This window comes from Sphaerodactylus townsendi, linkage group LG12 (assembly GCF_021028975.2).
Source record: "Sphaerodactylus townsendi isolate TG3544 linkage group LG12, MPM_Stown_v2.3, whole genome shotgun sequence".
Taxonomy (NCBI): domain Eukaryota; kingdom Metazoa; phylum Chordata; class Lepidosauria; order Squamata; family Sphaerodactylidae; genus Sphaerodactylus; species Sphaerodactylus townsendi.
In genome coordinates this window covers 35,858,531-35,878,228 of record NC_059436.1, presented here as the reverse complement: position 1 = coordinate 35,878,228, position 19,698 = coordinate 35,858,531, and the positions used below count along the sequence as shown (strand labels likewise).

General features: G+C 48.4%; 1 protein-coding gene across 8 annotated transcripts in view; it reads left to right on the top strand.

Moving 5' to 3' along the window:
* The window catches only part of RGS3 (regulator of G protein signaling 3), an 89,914-nt gene extending 70,597 nt beyond the window's left edge, over window positions 1–19,317 (top strand). For 5 of the 8 annotated variants that reach the window (XM_048512197.1, XM_048512200.1, XM_048512201.1 and 2 more), the window contains 6 exons: window positions 2,960–3,622; window positions 10,569–10,645; window positions 14,603–14,704; window positions 15,631–15,692; window positions 16,137–16,303; window positions 18,035–19,317. In XM_048512197.1, the coding sequence (XP_048368154.1) occupies window positions 2,960–3,622; window positions 10,569–10,645; window positions 14,603–14,704; window positions 15,631–15,692; window positions 16,137–16,303; window positions 18,035–18,220 (1,257 nt within the window). In that variant the 3' untranslated portion in view covers window positions 18,221–19,317. Of the gene's footprint in view, window positions 1–2,959; window positions 3,623–10,568; window positions 10,646–13,854; window positions 14,163–14,602; window positions 14,705–15,630; window positions 15,693–16,116; window positions 16,304–18,034 lie in introns of those variants that run through there. The other 3 variants (XM_048512198.1, XM_048512199.1, XM_048512204.1) reach the window with 3 other exon arrangements.
* Window positions 19,318–19,698: the final 381 nt, after the last annotated feature.

Sequence of the window (19,698 nt, the reverse complement as noted above, 5' to 3'; positions counted from 1 at the left end):
GCCTGATTGAATTATGGAAAGAAAGGCTGCGGGAGGGAGTGGGAGATGAACAGGGCAAGAGCCGGCTGCTCCTTTCGCCCAGGTGACAGCAGTCACTTAAACAGACAGAAGAGCTGCAGTTGTGTCCATGGCTGTCAGCTTCGGTAGACTGGAAACTCCCGGTCCAGCAGTGCTGTTCATGAGCTTATCTGATGCTCACCACAAACATGGGGCTGGGTATTGTTGTGGTTAGTGATGTAGTGAGGTATAGAGAGTTAGTGAGGTGCAGTGGTTAAGGTGTTGAAGTAGGATCTGGGAAACCCAAGTTTGAATCCCTACTCTGCCACTGGAAACTTGCTGGATGACGCTTGGACCAGTCACTCACAATCACAACTCACACTCACAACCACCTCGGTTTACTCTCTTGCTGTGAAAACTTTATGGGGCTACCATAAGTCTACTGTAACTTGATCGCAACACACATTGCTTTTTTCCTGTGTTCATCAGTTTTTGAAACTGTCTTCTATTGGAAACAGAATGCTGGAGTAGGTGAACTTGTTTGTCTGATCCAGCAAAGCTGGTTGGGGAAAGAAATTGTTCCTTTGAGCGCATACAGAATCCATTTCCCTCCCTAAGTAGCCACAGCCAGTCCCTACACATCTAGGTTTAGGCAGTGGTGGGATTCAGCCGGTTCACACCACTTCAGCAGAACTGGTTGTTAAAATGGTGCTTGTAAACAACCAGTTGTTAAATTATTTGAATCGCACCACCGGAACCGGTTGTTAAATTATTTGAATCCCACCACTGGGTTTAGGGAAGAGGGTTTGCTAGCCCCCAACACTACTGTGAACATTATTATTTATTATGCTCATATCTGACTTCAGAGCAGAGACCAGATGAGCCGTAGGGCTGGCATTTCACTGCCATAAGCACTCAGTAGCTTTCGAGTTCATATCTTGCTCGCGTCAGGTCCTTTGATTGAATTTGTGAAGGCTTTAATTTAATCCAAAAAATGTTTCCCATCTTAAAAGAGCCTGCTCATTTCCTGTCCAGCCTTTATCTAAGGCAGGCTGTCGTCAGCACAGGGACGCTTCTTAAGGGCAGTTCTTGGAAGAGTCTGTCGAGCATCTCCAAAGTAGGATTATAACCCGCGGGCAAATCTTGAGTTTTCCCTTTAACCGGTTCACTGCACAAAGAGGATCAAATGAATCCACAAAACCACCGAGTTCCACAATGGTTCCCTTTTACACTTTTCTGTTGTATTAGGCCCAAGTTTTTCATGGGTGAGGCTCATAAGCCAACTCAGCCTAAGATCCTGGCCAGGAAGTCCAGCACCATCCTGCTTCTCTGCTAGTTTGCTCTTCTCCAAGAAGAGGCTGGAAGAAGGGAGCCCTTCCTCCTTCAGCTCTTATCTTTGCCAAGGGCTGGTGTTGGGGAAATCAAGAAGGAGCTGAGCAGTTGGCATAGTACAGGGTTTCGAATGATGTTTGGTAGCCAACTGGATTGATGTGATTGCCAAAACCCCTAGAGAGGAGAACGCCTGTGCATGAGCTCTGGATGGAAACTGGCAATGCTTCTCTGCCTGCACTCACACTCACTTGGGAGTAAATAGCCAGAGGATTAAGGGTCAGCTCACCTTCTAACGGGTGGGAGAGAACTTTCCATGGCACAGCCTGGTAACAACAGCTTGGACAGCATAGTGGTAGCAAAATAGGCCCCCCAAAAGCTGCAGTGCTCATTTCACTAGGTCAGTGGTTCTCAACCTTCCTAATATTGTGACCCTTCAATACAGTTCCTCATGTTGTGGTGACCCCCAACCTTAACATTTATCCATTGTACAGATAGAGAACACTGATGCAGAGAGTCTTAGACAACCCCTGTGAAAGGGTTGTTCGACCCCCAAAGGGATCGTGACCCCCAGGTTGAGAACCACTGCACTAAGTGGTCCTGAAATAATTTCTTGGGCTGAACTGTAGCCAATGTCTCCTCTTTTGCCAAAAGCTGCCACACTTCCGGTTTTCCTCTGAGGCTGCTTTGCCTTCTCCCGAAGGAGATAGACAGGCTGGGAGTACAGGAGACAGGAGGTGTTTGGGGCAATGGGTTTGCTGCGATGCTAGTGGAAGGCCAGTTTTGGTTTATAGTATTGAGTGGAGGGCGGGTTTGGAGGGTTATTTGCCCCGTCTCCCCAGACCTGGGCTGGTCCATGAATCTGGAGCTGTTGTTAGCTTGCTTTTCACCAAGGCAGTGATCCCTGGCACGGTGCTCATGGGAATCACAGCGATTGCTGTGCCAATGTGTTTTTGATGTCCGTTTCTTTCCCCAAAGCAACAAGCCAGTCCTAGCTTTCCTCCACCTCACTGGGCCTGGAGGTGGTTTCAGAAAAGCCCAGGAGCTGTCAGGGGCGCTAATGTGGAAACAGCTGCCTCCTTAATAGGAAAATTCTTGACTGGAACCTTCCAGCGTTTTCTGATTTGCCCCAGATCCACCTCCCATTTCTGGGTGGCTCAGTCAAGGTTCCAGTCTTGCTTATCCGTCATGGCTCCCAGACTAACCACTCTGAGAATTGTCAGTTCTATAAACAAAACAGGAGGATGATTTCAAATACAACATTATTATCTTTCTTTCGAGGGCCTCAGGTTGTCATTGCATGGTTCCTGTCCTTGCGACATATCTGTGAAGTAGGCTGAAAGGGCTTTTTTGCCCAGAAGACTTTGTGAGTGATTCGAACTCATTTCACGGCACTGGCTGTCAATACATTTTTCTGCCCCTTCCTTGAGTTACACTTCTCGTTATCCTTTTGCAGAAAACCAAGACGGCTTAGACAGGATTTTGGATTCTGGAGGCAGGATCTCCAGGTGGACCTGTTCCAGAACCAGTTTGGTTTTTAATCCACTGTTATCTCTAGCCCTCTGTCGCCTCCCCTTCTCTGAAACACTGGAATCTGTCTGTATTTCACCCTTTTCCCCTTCTTTTCCACCAGATGTTTGAGCCTGAGTCCGAGAAACCAGGGGCCATGCCCTCTGTGGGGGAAGACACGCCCAGCCCTGTTGCCCACCCCTTGAAAGGAGACTTGGCAGAGGGAATGCCAGAGGAGACTCCGAAGGAGGTCCAGGATGCCCCTACGGAAAGGGACAAAGAGACAAGCCTCGTGGAGCCCCAGGAGGAGGCAGAGCCTTGCAGTCACCCTGCAGTCTTCATGGTCCCTAAGTTGCAACTGGACTGCACCTTCAGCCAAGGCACAGAGGGCATGGCCACTTTGGAGCTTGAAAACTCAGAGGATGATGAAGAAGAGGAGGAGGAAGAGGAAGAGGAGGAGGAAGAGGAAGAAGAGGGAAACGATGAGGCCTACTTGTGCCGGAGGGATGCTAAGCGCGCCAGCATGATTGACACCTTGCAGTGTGAGACGGCCTGCCGCCTCAGCGTGCAGAATTCCCTGCGGCGCCGCACCCACAGCGAAGGCAGCCTGCTGCACGAGCCCCGGGGCAGCCACTGCTTCAGCTCCGACACCAGTCTGAATTATGCTGAGGGGGAGAGCCCCACTGCCAGCTGGACGCTGCCATCCCCCAAGACACTCAAAAAAGAGCTCACGGAGAATGGGGGCTCCATTCACCAGTTCGGCCTGCTCTTTGCTGGACAGCGGAAGGTAGGCAAACTGGGTGCTCTGCAGGGAATGGTTGGGAGGGGCTCAGAGAGGTTGGGAGGATTTATTTCCCTGACTTTGCTGCACCAAAATTCTCCACGAGGAGCAGCAAAAACAGGGAGGTAACTCCCCCTAGTGGGAAAATGGTTTGGGAAAGCAGGCACCGTTCCACCCCCCATGGCATCATTCCGAGCCTATTTATCAATGCCGTTTCCCACAGCTGGAACATTTAGTTTGGCCCGGAACTATTATGTGGAAAGTCTCAGGTGCTAATCTTGCCTCTGATATGAACTTTCTAGAAGATCTTAGGGAAGCCCATCTCTCTCACTTTCCCATTTGCAATGTGGGGATAACAACACAGGCAATTATTACTTCGCTGTTGTCAGGCTGGCTGAGGTCATGCGTGTGGAGCGTCTTCAACTGAACTTAACCCCTCTCAGGGGTTAACTTGTAAGACAGCTCTAGAGGTTCAGCGTGTTTAGATAGCTGTCCTTCTGACCTTCATGTTCCAGAGGCACTCTAAGCTGAGTGTTTCCTGTAATGCTGCTCAAGTGCTGAAAAACTAGCACTTTTATTACTAGGCACAGAATTCAGCATCACAAGAATCCCTGCCTTCAGGCTTTTGCGTTCATTTGAGGTACTTTTTTTTCTCCATCAGGCTTTGAGGAATGGGTTGAAAATACCTCTCAGATACATTCCCTGTTCTTGCCAAAAGCCAGCAGAGTAGTATGAGGTTACATATTTCTTTAATCTAATCCTTGAAGTGCCTGTGCCCTATTTATCTTTGCGCTCGCATGCTTTCTGTGCACCCAGGTTCAGAAACAAACAGCCTTGTTTCCCAAGACCCTGATAAACCAGGCTGTGAACAAAAATAACGTTCCAAATGTGGGGATCTGAGGATCAATCCTGCCAGGAACCTGTCCTTTTGAAACTTAAAGCCTCCTGTCTTCTAGCCCCAGATGTGTGGTGTCACGATTATTTAGCAGTGATGAAAAGATGTTCCAAACATGCTTTGGGGGCAGTCTGAGTTAAACTGCACTGAAAACAGACTCTGGGGCCAAATCTTAGCAAGGTCTGAATCAATTAAATCAATTACACCCTGCCATGGATTCTTTCCAAACTTTTCCTGCCTCAGAGAGGAGGCAACATATAAAATAAGTTCATTAGGAATGCTTAGGTATGTGTAATTGTCACCAAGCCACTGTTGACTTATGGCAACCCCATAGCATTTTTGAGGCCAAATACGTTCAGAGAAGGTTTGCCGTTTCTTTCCTCTGTGTAGCAGTCCTAAAATTCCTTGGTGGTGTGTCCCATCCAAATACCAACCAGGACTGACCTCCTTAGCTTCCAGGAGTGGGCTAGATCTCAGGCTAGATCACAGGTCTGACCTGGGCCATCGAGGTCAAGGTGTGCTTAAGTACTGCTGTACATTTATAAAAGGTAGACAGAGCTTTTTGTCATTCTCCGTGATGAAGAATTTTGTGCGATATGAAAGTTTCTTTACATAAGTTGGGCTAAATTACTTTACCAGTGTTATGCCTCCCATCCTCTACCTTCTCATCTTGTATACTGAATAATAATAATAATAATAATAATAATAATAATAATAATAATAATAATAATAATAATAATAATAATAATAATAATAATAATAATAATAATTTGGATTTATATCCTCCCTTTCTCTCCTGTAAGGAGACTCAAAGGAACTTACAATCTCTTTTCCCTCCCCCTCCCCCCCACAACAAATACCCTGTGAGGTGGTTGGGGCTGAGAGAGCTCTGAAGAACTGTGACTAGCGCCCAAGGTCACCATAGAGCATTCTTTAAAGATTTCAATGCTATTCTCATAATGGGCCTATAAGATAGATTGGAGTTATTCTCACGCTATTGTAGATGGGCGGCAGCAGCTGTCAGAGAGTGGCTTTTTTAAGCCCATGGAGTGAATTTGTGACAGAAAAGAGATTTGACCAAAACTCAGTCTCTGATCCACTATTCTGCAGCCCCTCTGAAAAGGAAAATGCATTTTGTCCTAGTGTCTCTGAGCCCACACCCTGCCCTGAGCTGCCCATCCTTCTTGGATGGTTTCCCTGCTTCCACCCTGGAGCCAGCCACTTCCTCTAGTTCCGGCTAGATGTTTGATATGTAGCCCCACCTTTCAGAGCAGAGAGTCTCCGTGACTCCAGAGCCTCCGTTCTTTGGGAGGCAGGCTGTAACCTTTCCCTTCAGTCTGTGATCCCGCCAACTCCCATCTCTTGTATTCCGTTAGGAAGATGAGAAGTATCTTTAATTCTGCCTCTCTTTTACGGTGCCTCCAATAGAAGAGGGGATGAAAAACAAGGCAAATGGCTTTCAGGGTGAGAGCTGTGGCTAAAATTCCACAGGTGCAGCTCCCAGCATGGCAGTGCAGAAATGAACAAGGCCTTTACTTGTTAAATTTGTGCCTCTTCGCCTCCTCTTAAAGATACAAAAGACTACTGGGGCGGGATGGTCAGGAAATATAAGCAGGTGATTGTAACAATAAGCTTTTGTCTTCCTCCGCGATTTCGTCCATCAGCCGTTACAGATCCGTCCACGTTCATTATCCAGTTCCATTTATCCATTCCGCCAGTCCGAATATCCGCGTGCCATGTCCATCTCAGGGGTCCTTAGGAAAAGATAAACCTAAGTATTGGTCTTGTTCTGCCTACAATGTGGGTTGGATTTGAGCTCGGGGGTACTAATGAGCTTATGTGCAAGGCTACAGCATTTGGCAGGTCCATCGACTGATACGCAACCTTGGCTGCGGGTCTTGGCCGGAAGCTAAAATGCATCTGAACCAGTTAGCTGCAGGAAGCCAAAGTAAGTCTGAAACTGGCCAGTGCCTGGTACATTCTCTTGTGTGCAGACGGAACTCTGGCTCTTGCTGTCAGAACAATTTTTTTCCCCCGATGTCCAGCCAGCCGTTCATTTACTTCATTTCCGCCCTCTAATGGAGACCGTTTGCCCGCCTTTTATTTATTTTTATTTTACTTTGTTGGTTTTGTAGGCTGCCCTTCCCTGGTGGCTCAGGATGGCTTCCAGCAATATAAGAAGTACATAAAACAACCATAAACAATGTATATATTTAAGATCCTATAAAAACATGATGGCAACAGTAAAATTGATGACCTATAAAAATTAAAAATGTGAGGAAAGCCCGGGAAATAAATGTCCATGCAACACAGCTAAACTGAAGGTTGAAAAGATGACCGTGGCTAACTGACTAGCAGCTATTTTCTTTCCCCAGTCTATGGAGCGGGTGGGTGTCTGAATCATTTATCATGAGCACAAGTTGCTCAACCGACATAAAAGTGGCACTGAAGAAGAGGAAGAGTTTGGATTTATAGCCCACCTTTCTCTCCTGTAAGGAGACTCAAGGTGGCTTACAAGCTCCTTTCCCTTCCTCTCCCCACAACAGACACCATGTGAGGTAGGTGGGGCTGAGAGTTCTGCAGAACTGTGACTAGCCCAAGGTCACCAGCAGGAATGTGGGAGTGCGGAAACACATCTGGTTCACCAGATAAGCCTCTGCCACTCAGGTGGAGGAGTGGGGAATCAAACCCAGTTCTCCAGATTAGAATCCACCTGCTCTTAACCACTACACCACGCTGGCTCTCATTGGGTGATGCTTTTCTCACCCAGTGATCTTTCACTTCCCTCACGGAAGCTAGGCTGCTTATCAACATTCTGCTGCTGGCATCTTCTGTCAGAATGTTTGTTTGCATTCCGTAACGTTGCTGCAACGCAACCAGTGATTGGGCTGTGAACATAGTGAAATGGAACAGCTATTTGTAGCCAGTTTTACCAGACAAATGTTTGTTAAGTCTGTCACGCTTTTAAACCAGGTGGCACTTTATAATCCCTGGCACAGGTCAGCAGCTGATGCTTCCATTTTGCAAACCTGACTTCCAGCAAGTCCCTAACTGGGCTGGGATTTTTAGTAAGGCCATCTGGGGCAGAATGCAGGGTTATGTAGGGAGGTGACATGGGAGCATACTTCACCAGCTTGGAATGGGCTTGAATACCAAAAGTTAGCTAGATTGTTGGGGTGGGCACCTTTTGAACCGTTCCTGCTCTTGTGCCTTTAATTGCTGCTTGACATGCAGAAATTAAGTAGCAAAAGCTTTTTGCTGGCATGGAGATTAAGTTACAAGCAATACCTCCCTTTAAAGAAGCAGCAGCAGGGCAAGAAATAACCAACGGCAGTCATAATGATTGCAACCCAGTGAAGTGGAGGACAGAGAGAGAAAGAGAGAGAGAGAATGAAGAACCTGTTGCACAACAGGGATTGCTGGCTTGTGGCAGCCACATTGTGCAGATGTTTCCCCTACTCTTTTTTGAAAGGAGGCCTCATTCTTGCTTGCAGATGTTTCCCAACCACCACTCAAGGCATGCATGGGTAGTGTGTGTGTTGAGTGCCCCCTACTGGCCATTTTTAGAATAGCTTTGGACATTCTGGAGCAAAATATGGTTGAAAAGGTAACGCGTATGGTACAGTCACAACTGACTCGTGACAACCCCATGAAGTTCTACCTCATGGGGTTTTTAAGGCAAGAGCTGAACAGAGATGATTTGCCATTGCCTTCCTCTACATAGCAGCAACTGTCTTCCTTCCCATCTAAGTATTCTAAGTATTGGCCCTGCTAGCTTCCAGGCGTGTGTGTGTGTGTGTGTGTGTGTGTGTGTGTGTGTGTGTGTGTGTGTGTGTGTGTGTGTGTGTGTGTGTGTGTGTGTGTAAAGTGCTGTCAAGTCACAGCCAACTTATGGTGACCCTATAGGGTTTCCAAGGCAAGAGACGTTCAGAAGTGGTTTGCCATTGCCTCTATGTGGGCCGAGAGAGTTCTGAGAGAACTGTGATGGCCCTTGCAGGCTTCATGTGGAATAAGGCAGAATCGAACCCAGTTCTCCAGATTAAGAGTCTGCCACTCTTAATCAACACGCCATCTTGGCTCTCAGTAGTTTGGGCTATATTTGATAATAAATTGCCTCTGCAAGGCACAGCAGTGATTTATTGCTCTTTCACCTGGACTGTTTGAAAGGGATAGTTTGGACAATTTCTTCAGTGTTCCTTGGCATGAAGAATCAGACAGAGTTCTCTTTAACTAGTGTAGCAGCTTGGCTAAGAACAAGAGCAAAGAAATCCTCCAGTTTGGATCTTGCCTCTGAAACACATGGACTAGGTAGCTTTTAGACAAACTACTCTTTCTCAGCCTCAGTTCTTCCTGTCAGCAATACAGAGATAAATGATATTGGCCTTAAGAATATTGGCCTTATTGAATGGATCAGTGAAGTACTTTGACCACTTGAGTGCAGCATAAATGTTAATTGTCCTTCTTGCTTTACTTCTCGGCATCAAGCAAAACGAACAGCAGGACTAATTCTCAAAGCGATGAATGATTGTTTTTTTTTCTTTTTAAGCTGAGCTTCTTAGAATCCAGTGCTCTGTGGGCAGCGCCAGTTTGTACCCTTGTAGAATGCAGTTGTGGACAACCCTCAGCATAGTTCCCATGCTCTCAGCATGCCTGCCATGCCAGGCTGCATCCACCCAAATGACCACAGCGAGGAAAGAAAGCCAAAAGCTACCTGGCTCTCTCGGTGCCTCAAAAGTCAGACCCATCTGTCAGCCAGTTTCGGCTTATCAGTGCAGTCCAGAGCAAAACAAAACACGCTCGGGGCTATAAAACCCTGTGCAAAAACACCGCCGTCTTCCTTTCTTGCCTGGGATGTGTTGCTGCCTTTTTTTACCCACTCTGGTGGGATCATGGATTTGTATGTGTTTTAGTGCTTCTGAAAAGCCGCGCTGCATTCGTCTACTCTCTCTGCCTTTTGTCTCTGCATGGAAGCAGAGTGGGGTTTTCCCCCACCAACAATGGGAGGAAATGTGTTTGGGGGCTGACTGGAAGTGCCTGGTGCACACAGAATGCGTGGAGATGTCTCTGCCTGGGAAGGCGGCTGCCTCTGTGATAAACTCCGGAAGCCTCACCTCTTGGGGAAGGAAGCTTAAGAAAGCTCGGGGCCAGAGGTTTTGGCTGGGGAGTCGGTTCCCATGGCTAGGTCTGCAGGAGTGGGGAGCTGAAATGAATGGCAAGCATGTTCACGTATTCAAATTGTCAAGCAAAATTCTTTCCAACTGCTTACAGCATCTGGAACATCTGTGCTCCCAAGGCAGTGACGTTACGTACACCTTTAGGAGAATAAAACCTCTGAACACAATGGGGCTTGCAAGCCCAGCCCCAAGGCTTGTTGGGTGGCTGTCGGCCAATCATTCTCAGCTCAAACTACCTCACAAGGTTGTTGTGAGCACAGGGGCGAGGGCAAAGCATGCCAACATGAGCTCACTAGAGTAAGGGCAGGATTAAAATAAAATGAATATAATTAAAATGTATTTGCGTTGTTTCAAGCCAGCATGCTCCACTGTGCACAAAGTGAGAATGGATGCTCCTGAGGAGGTCCAAAGTGCATTTGTCTGCCTTTCTCTTGGGTTCAAGGGCTGATGGGAAACATAGAAAAATCTTGAATTCTGAAAGTTGAAACTTTATCTTAAAATCTAATAACTGGGGTTTCCTGTAATTTTATTTTTACATTTGGATCCTGTTTTCATAATGCCTGAGTTGCTTTACAAAATTAAGAACAACAAAGACAGTTATTATTTTTTAAAGCCTTTATACGTTAGGAGTTGCAAGACTGGTTTTTAACAAACCATCTTATGTGGTTTTCTACCCCCCGCCCCACACACCCCGACACACACACCTTTTTAATCTAGCAAACTCAGCTCCTGCAAAGCATCACCCCAATAATCTCGGGGTAGTGAATTTTCAATGTTTAATCTGGTCAGCCTGTTTTTAACATTCTTGTATGTTGTGCTCTTGTGTGAATATTGGACAATAACTACAAAGCACATTCTTCTCTCCCCTCCTCTCCTATCACAGCAGCAGCATTTGCTGGACCCTGGTTGTGTCTGCACCCGAGAAGCCATGGCCGTCTGCAAAAGGATGAACATGAACCTGTAAGTGTGATGTCTGATAACGTGTTACCAGCAGTGGGCTTTGAACGTTGGCCTCTGTGCCTACAGCCTAGCGCAGGGGTGTCCAACTCTGGCAGTGGCGCCCCAGATGTTCATGGACTACGATTCCCATCATCCACAGATGCAGGCAAAATGTTAGGAACAAGATCTGCCAGACCAAGGCCACACAGCCCGGAAAGCCCACAACAACCAGTTGAGTCTGGCCGCGAAAGCCTTCAGTCATTCCCTTTGCTTCCCAACCACTGGCTTCCCCCTCCTGTCTGTCTTCTCCAACGTGTTCACCAAAAGGACGGGGAAAGAAAGCGAGGCTCTCGTGCGTGGACATTGGGACGGCGCCCAAGAGTGCCTCTGAGCATGTGCGGCAACTTAGCTCTGAGCGTGCCTAGCAACTGCCAGTAGGAAAATCACCACGTCTGCCTTGAGATGCGCCTCCTGCCCGTCTGGGTGTGCTGCTGCTGCTGTGGCAAGACTTGGCCGCATGAGGGCGCTGTTTCCATGCTGGTCTGCGGCTGGGCGGGGAGGGATCGCTGCGGTTGCTTCCAGCTGCGCTATTTAGGTTGCAGCAACCTGGATGGTCATTCCGAAGGGTCCGGTGGTTGTGGCGTAATTTTGCATTTTGCACGTGTGTGAATAGGCGAGTCTCTTTGCCTGCCCCTTAAAACGGGAGGATTCTGGTGGGTTTTGTATCCTCCCCTTCCCAAATCTCCAGTAGCTGTAGCACACTCAGAAAGTTCCTCCCTAAGATGTATCCCGCGGTCCGGGGCGTTTCGGAGTGGTACTTGGCCAGGTAAGATTAGTTCCCCCTCTTTGGGATGGGAGAACCCGTCCGGCTTCATACCAGTCTCCCACAAAACAGCCGCTAATTTCTTTTAAAAGGCACCTGCTGTTTGTGTCTGGAAAATGTTATTAATTGGTGCTGTAGTTTGAACATGTGAGCTAGGAACCTCTTTCCTGAACCCAATGCGGGTTTGTGACCACAGGGCTGGCAAGAAACATTTGGTATGTGCCAGGGGCGCTTTTGGATATTTCACAGTTTCCTGCTCTGGCGCTGGGCTGTGGGGGTGGAAGGCACCTGTGAGTTTCCATCTACTTCTGCATTTGCTCTGCAATTAAACTCTGGTTTTGCCTCCGCTGTGTGTGGTGTGTGTGTGTGTGTGTACCCTTTTACAAGTAGGAGAGAGTATGGGGTGTGGAGAGAAAGTAGGTGTTTCTTTTGAAAATAATTCAATGAAGGCACAGTGGTCCAATTCTGTGTTCCAGAAATTGGGAGGGGGCTGAGAGGTCTGTTGCTTTGGAGTGGAAACTTTGAGTGGCAGGGATGGAATGGGGGGGGGGGACACAGCCCCCATGACTCTTTCACTGTCCCAGCGCTCAGCTTTCTCTCAGAAATAAATGACTGGACAGGGGAATAGTCCAGCCCGGAAGAACGTGAAGGTCATAGGGGGCTCCCCATTCAAAAATGCAACACATATACACACATTGGGATCTGCTATAATTGGAACCAGAATATTGTGTGAACTTTGCTCTTCCGTAGAATGTGTATTCCTGCATGGCAGGGGGTTGGACTTGATGGCCCTTGGGGTCTCTTCCAACCCTATGATTCTGTGTCACTCAGGAAAGGGATTTACTTAAGATAAAAGAAGCTGCCTGGATCAAGTCTCCGAAGAGGCCATGTATAAATTTTATAAATAAGTAAGAATGGCAGCAGGAGTCGGAGGCATTCTGTTGATTCTCTGCAATAGTTGGAAGCATCTTGGTTTGTTATTAGGGGGAGGGGAGAGGAGAGGAGAGGCTGGTCTTCCAACCTGCAGCATCTGACTTGGATCACTTGCTTGAGTAATCCGTAGTGGAGGTACCTGCGGTTGTTCCTTTGTTTGCGGCCAGGTGAGCGTGGGGGATGCTTCTCCATTTGGCGATGGAGGGATTAAACTAAGCAGTCTCTATGTTTCCTGCAGTGAAGTTTTTAATGAATGGATGCTTTGTGTGTCGATTTATAAAGTGCCAGGCACTGTGCAAACCTTTCGGCAAAGAGGAACATTTTTGCTCTCAGGCTTACAGGGTTGACTGGTGTAGTTTTTAATAGTCTGCTGTTGAATGGAACCGATTCTTTGCCTCACTCTTTTAGACCTGAGGGGCATAAAGATGTAGTAATTAACAGGACATTTTCTGTATGCCAGGCAGCAGAACTGGAGAAGAGAGTACAGCACAGTGTTTAGCGTGTCATGCTTGAAGATTTGTGTTCAAATAATCCATTGAACCCTGAAATTGGACCAATCTCACCAATCTCTCAAACTCAGCCTGTCCTACTTCGCAGGAGTGTTGTGAAGCGAGGAGAGCTTGTATGTGTGGAAGATTGTATGCCACCTTTGAAGGAGGCACGTGTGACAAGTAAATGGGGACTCCTCCCCTCCCCTGTCTAACCTCCAAGCCGGAGATGCTGAGCTTCACCTGTACAGTTTCTACATGACACACATTGGAAAATATAAATGGTGAGGAAGGTCTCAGGTGGCGCATTTAAGATTTGCCAGACCAAGAAGGACCTTGTTCTGCCTGAGAGCAGCTGCCTGCCAGTACTGGGCTAGATGGGCCAGTGATCCGACTCTAAAAGGCAGCCTCCTGTATGCCTGACATAAAAGCCCTGTTGGGAAAGAGAAACGTACAGCTGGGTAAAGATCCCAAGAAGTGTGATGCAAAAGCCATCGTGCTGGCCAGGGCACGGCACAGGGAAACCCAGTCCAGAGCCCCACTTGCAATGAATTTGGTGGGTGGCTTTAGGCAGTCATTTTACCCCCCCCCCCTTACAAAATTGTTCCCTGGATAAAATAAAGGAAGGGGAGGTGGGGGAATCCACCTGTTGCGCTCCCAGCGCCTTGAAGGAAGGACAGGATTAAAACGTACTGTGTGAAATCGCAACAATTGCCGGACCCCTCCCAGAGCAAAGAGGGCTTTGGGGTGGGGTATAATGGAGGGCGTTTTGCTCCTTATGCTTCACCTCTGGCAACGGAAGTCTAAATGCTTATTCCTGATGCTGTTTTGTAATAAAGACATCATCTGAACACAGAGGTTTTTTTTGGAGGAGCGCCCTGAGCATGTGCAAAGTGTCTCTAGGACAGGGCTTGCGGCGGCCGTGATTACGCAGCTAGGCCGCTAGGGGGCGGTGTTGCGGCGGGGCCCGGGCCGGCTGGCGGCTTTGTTGCGCGCGGCTATAAATAGCTGCTGTGGGGCGGCGGCGTCCCGGCCAGCCCTGCAGGAGCGGCGCACGTGTGGCCGGGGAGGCGGGCTCTGGCGGGCGGGCGGCTCGGAGCGGCGCAGGCAGACAGAGGCAACCCGGCCGCGCTGCGGAGAGGACGGACGGACGGTGCCCGCCGCTCGCCATGCCCTTCTTTCGGGACCCGGCCAAGCCGCAGCCCGTCGAGTTCCACGCCGAGATCCTGCTGGGGCCGCCGCCCCGCGGGCTCCGGCTCGCCTCCAGTCTGCAGCGGCGGCACACGATGAAGGAGTAGGTGGCTCTGACCGGGGACAAGCCGGGGCGCCGAGCTCCCCACCTGGCCGAAAGCGCTTGGGTGGAAGTGGGGGGGGGGGGGGGCGTGCTATTGTCTAGTTTGCTTTGCTTGCCTCTAAGCCTAGTTGAAGTGCCACTTCTTCACTCCCCCCAACTTTTTGTTTTGTTGGGGAGGGTGTTGTTTGGTGAGAAGCCCTTTGCTTATGCTCCTGCGCTTTGCGTCTTGTTGCATTGCTAGCCCCCCTGCGAAGCATAGTCGGAGGATGCTGGTTTGAACCTGGCACTTTTTCAGGTGGGGGACCTGACTGGCTCAGTCTGGCCACGCAGTCCGGAAAACCCACCAGAATCAGTTGAATCCGGCCGTGAAAGCCTTCGGCAAGACATTGCTGATGCTTTGTTTTCCTCCTCCGCTAATCTGTCCTGGTTTGTCCTCACAGGGCCAAAGATATGAAGAACCGTTTGGGGATCTTCCGACGGCGGAACGAATCACCCGGAGGTCACCCCCTGAGCAAACTGGACAAAGTCCCGAAGTCTCTGAAGTAAGTCTCGGGTTGCCGGAGGGGACATGCTGGACTTCTCTTTCTGAGGGACAGACTGAATGCCTTTCACAGCACCAGGGACAGGGCTTTTTGCTGTCCACACATCCCAGATCCCAAAGAAGCAAAGCCGGGCTTGGCGCCTTGCTTTGTTTGTCAAGTAGATTACTTTCTCCCTGCCCATCCCCAGTTGGTTTGCAAATTACCTCTCAGAACTCTGTGCCCAGATTCCCCATACTTTGGCTGAGATTGTGGGAGCACAGAACCCCCACTCCGCACTACACTGCTTGTCCATCCTTCTCCCGAAGAGTGGGCCTGGAAATTTCCCCCTTGTTTGACTTAAATTTGACTCTCTTTGTGGATGCTTCTCATATAGCTCTGAAGGCCGTCTGGCAGGAGGGTGAACTGGTGAAGACGAAGCAAATTTCGAACCAGTTCAATTTCTGGGAGTTTTGAATGCTTCATGTATTTCTTGGAGAGGTTTTTTTTTTAAATTAAGATTAGAATTTTCAGGAGGTTGTTTTTTGGCAGGATCAACTTTTAACACACTGGTTTTTATAAAAATGTGTATGCCGATAAATACATGTCTAGAAAGTTAAACTCTTCAGGGAAAGAAGAATTTCGAAATCAAACATTTTGGGAGTGGGGAAATAGCACAGGATAATAGATGTTCACTTTTTTTTGGCAAATGAATTGAACCAGTCGTGTTTGTTTGTTTATTTATTTATTATTACATTTATATACCGCCCCTCCCCCGAAGGGCTCTGGAATTTCAGAAGAATTCTCTGCAAAAATTCTCTGCAAAAAATTGGGGGAGGGCAGGCTGTTGAAAAAAAAACATTTTAATATTTGGTGTGGGAGGGGTATTTTCTTCCTGTCATTCCAGTCTGTCTTTCAAACCAATTCTCCTTTCCCCGCCTCCCCAATAGGCCAACTCTGGAAGAAGCCCTCAAATGGGGAGAATCTTTGGAAAAGCTGCTTCAACATAAATGTAAGGACCTTTGGTTTTGAACATCCCTTGAAACATAGGAAGAGTCTGGTGCCACTTTAAAAATTAACCAACTTCATTGTGGCAAAGTCTTTTGAGAGCCAGAACTCGATTTGCTTTGTCAGATGGGTATGGTTAGCATATGTCAGGCTGCAGGCCCATCTGGGCAAACATTCTGGCAGTGGCAGATGTTTCCAGGAAGCTCTGGAGCAGGGGAGCCCTCCCCTCTTACTTGCCTCCATTATGCGACATTCAGAAGTACAGTGTCTTTGCATGTGGAAGCACCCTATTAGAGGCCGTTCGCTCTGCATGTAGTAGAGGGATAATTTTTTTTCTCATGGTTTGGGAGGTTCCGCAGAGGAAGGCCAGCCAGGGCTGCTGGGGAAAAGGCCCCTGATTCCAAGTGTGCCTGCTTTGGATTTCAAAGCGGTGCCTCCTCCTTTCCAGATGGTTTGGCGGCGTTTCGCGCCTTCTTGCGCACGGAGTTCAGTGAGGAGAATCTGGAGTTCTGGCTGGCATGTGAGGACTTCAAGAAGATCAAGTCTCAGTCCAAGATGGTGTCAAAAGCCAAGAAGATCTTCGCAGAATACATTGCTATCCAGTCTTGCAAAGAAGTGAGTGTCGGAACGCGGGGGTGGGTGAAGGAGCAAACTTTGGTTTATTGGCAAGGAAGTGCCTTGTGTTCCCATTCTCCCAGTTCTTTGGCCAGTGCGCTACTCCCCCCAAAAAAGGACTTCTGTACCCACTCCACAGTTCCTATTTGAGCTTCAATTACAGATCAACATAAGGTGTGTCCAGGTGTTCGTTGGGCTACAGGATGTGGTGACACCCAGGGGCACATCCGAAGACCTAAATGCACATGTTTGCCTTACAATTTCCCATAGTCCTGTCAGGTAGACAGGTACTGTGAATTCCATGCTTGGAGCTCAATTCCCAGGCATTCAAGGGCACAGTTTGGATTGGGACCATGTTCTCCTTTCCATTAGACATTTTCCTGATGTGAAATGACCCTGGGGAGGTGCTGTCAGCTTCTTTAGGAGCTGTAGGTGTTCCCGTGGGCTACTTGTCAGTTTCCCCGATGGAACAAACAGCCACTCCCCAGGCCTGTTTCAGGTGGGGAAAATAGCATCGGGAAAGAAGGCTGAAGCACGCTCTTCTTGTGTGTTGCAGTCCCAGTCAGGCCCTTGTGTGACTGGAAACTGGATTCTTTACACTGAATTCCCAGACACTATTTTATTGACAGGAGCCAGGAAGGATGTGAGGAAGCACGGGGGTGGGGGGTGGGGGGGTATAGTTCGGCCCTCAGTCTGAAACTGAAAAGAGAACAGTTCTCAACTTCAGTGAAACTTTGAATTTGAATTTTGGAAAGCCAGATGTATCTCTTTGATACTGACTGTTGATTTAGTGTATCCATATAAATTGGCACGCACAAACACTGCATAGAAAGCGTGTCCCCCCTCCCAAATTTCTTTTTTTGTTTTCTCTGGAGCCTTGCAAGACCCCTTTTGTGGGCCTCACTTGTGAATTAAGAAGCAGTTATGGAGAGACCCGGCGACTCTACATTGTGTACATTGGGCTTTATGCTACTTTACCTGCCATGGTTTTACTCAAAGAATTCTGGGAAGTGGAATGCAATGAGGTCATAACATTCAGTAAACAATCCAGAGGGAGGCTTTGTGGTGTCTCGGAGGCTGATGGTTTTATTGCAGTGGAAACATTTGCGGAGGAGATCCCGCTTTATCAGATTCAGAAGCATTTGCTTCAACAAACACATTTAGTGCTAGAGGTGCTGCAGAGATCCATATTTGTTTGTGGTGCATTCAAGATAAAAGTTCTGCGTTCAAGATCCATGACACCCATTCCTTCTCCCAAGAGAACCAGATTCCCAGGCCTCACTTGGAAGACGGAATAACTTCTAAACCTGTTTAAGCCTGCAGTCGTAGGAATCCTGAGAGGAGATTCGGCTGTTTGCCAGAACAAATAATTGAAGAGAGGCAGGGGAGTTTATGGTGCTATTGACCAAGGCCCTGTGTCTTGCAGTGTAGGTTCTTGTGTCTGTTGTCCCATCACTGACACAGGTGTTTGCAGCATGCCCTGTAAACAGAGATGGCCGTGGAGTGTACGTGTGTGACATTTCCAAGGATGCCTTGGCTGCATCCCCTTCAACTCTCTGGGAAAACTGTCTGTACAGCCAAACGAGATGTGACGTTTCCTCCTGCTAGTTCAGCTGTTCCACCCACATCTGTCCTCCTTTCTGCCGCTTATTTAGAGTTGATGTTACAGTTTCTGCTCTTGGGTTTAGGGAAAGTCACTGATCTGTCTTTTTTTGGCATCTGCTTTTCCAGGTTAACCTAGATTCCTATACCCGGGAGCACACCAAAGAAAACATGCAAAACATCACCCGGAGCTGTTTCGACCTTGCCCAGAGACGTATCTTTGGGCTGATGGAGAAGGACTCATACCCCCGCTTCCTACGTGCAGAGCTGTACTTGGACCTCATTAACCAGAAGAAGCCCAGCCCTGTGTTGTAGATGAGAGGGGGGCCTACTTCTCCAGGAAGACTGCGTGGGAGGTGTTTGTTTACATATGAGTGGCGGCTGCCATTTGGTAGGGGACGGCCTGGACATGGAAGCCACATCTGCCCTCTGGAACGGGCCCGGGGCTGGAGAGCTAAGTAGTCGGGCACCATCCCATCCTAGGAACTGCTTTTGTCCCCCGCTCTGGTACGACGACGTCCTAGCAAACAGGACTAAGGGTCCGCGATCCCACCAGACCACTGTGAAATTCAACGCTGTCTTTCCCCTCCTACACCCTGCAGATGGCTCGGGCGTTGGGATCCCAGGTGGCTCTCATGGGCAGGTGGGCAACGTTGCCTTCCCAGAGGACTCGTATCTCATGGGGATTCAGCGTAGATGAAGATGGGGAAAGATCAGCGCTTCAGTATCTCTGCTCTGGAGAAGAACCCTTGCTTGTGTGACAGATGAACTGCTTTTCTCTCCCCTGCTCCCCCCACATCAATTTTCTCTAGGGTTATTTATTGAACTATACTAGCCAAATACACAGCCAGTTGTATCTTGGAGAACTTCTCAAGTTCCTGAGTTTTTCCCCCTTCCTTTTTTAAAATTTAAGTGCAATATTTTTTGTTTTTTGTTTATTTCTGTCCTGGTTGGCGGGGGGGGGGGGGACGCAGTGGAATGGATGTGGATTTTGGGTGTGTTCATCGTCTTTTGTTTTTATCTGTCTTGAGACATCCCTGTGTGTTCCACCCCAGCAGCAGGCAGCTGGGGGAGATCGTCCAATTGGGGGTGGGGGGGGGGGGGGGAGAGATGCAGCATATCACTGTGGTGGCAAACTTTGTATAGATAAAGCCAGCTGTATATATCTCTGCGCTGTGTCAGTCAGGTTGGGAGACAGTGTGTGAGAAAACTGTGTGTGTGAGTGTGTACCTGCTCAGTAGTGTTTGGCCCAGAAGGACTCTTTATCTGTTCTTCCTCTAAAGAGTCTGCCAGACAGCCTCTTGGCCAAGTGCCTGGTTTACAATTCAGAACCATCTCTGCAGTTAGTCAAAGCTCTCTTTTTTGGGGGATGTCATGGTTATTTAGGATAAATAAAGAGACCATAGAACTTCTTAGCTTCCTTATTTCTTTTTGTTCCTTCCCCTCCTCCTTGCTTTATTTAATTTCAAGGGCTGTTCTTGTCCTTTGACAACTGGGCTCTGCCCCTGATAAATTACTTATCTGAAAGCTTTTCTTCCCACAAATAGTTTTGGAACAGGTGGAGGTCACACTGTTTGCTGCCTTTTTCATTCCCAGCGAAATGGGGCTGGTTTTGGTTATGATAGGGGTAGGTGCTCTTTCTGGGATCTGGGAAACCCAGGGTCAAATCCTTACTCTGCCATGGAAACTTGCTTGGGTGACCTTGGGCTAGTCACAAACTCTCAGCCTTGACCCTGGGAAGTATTTGGATGGGCAGCCTCCCAGGAATGCTAAGGTCGTGACACAGAGGCAGG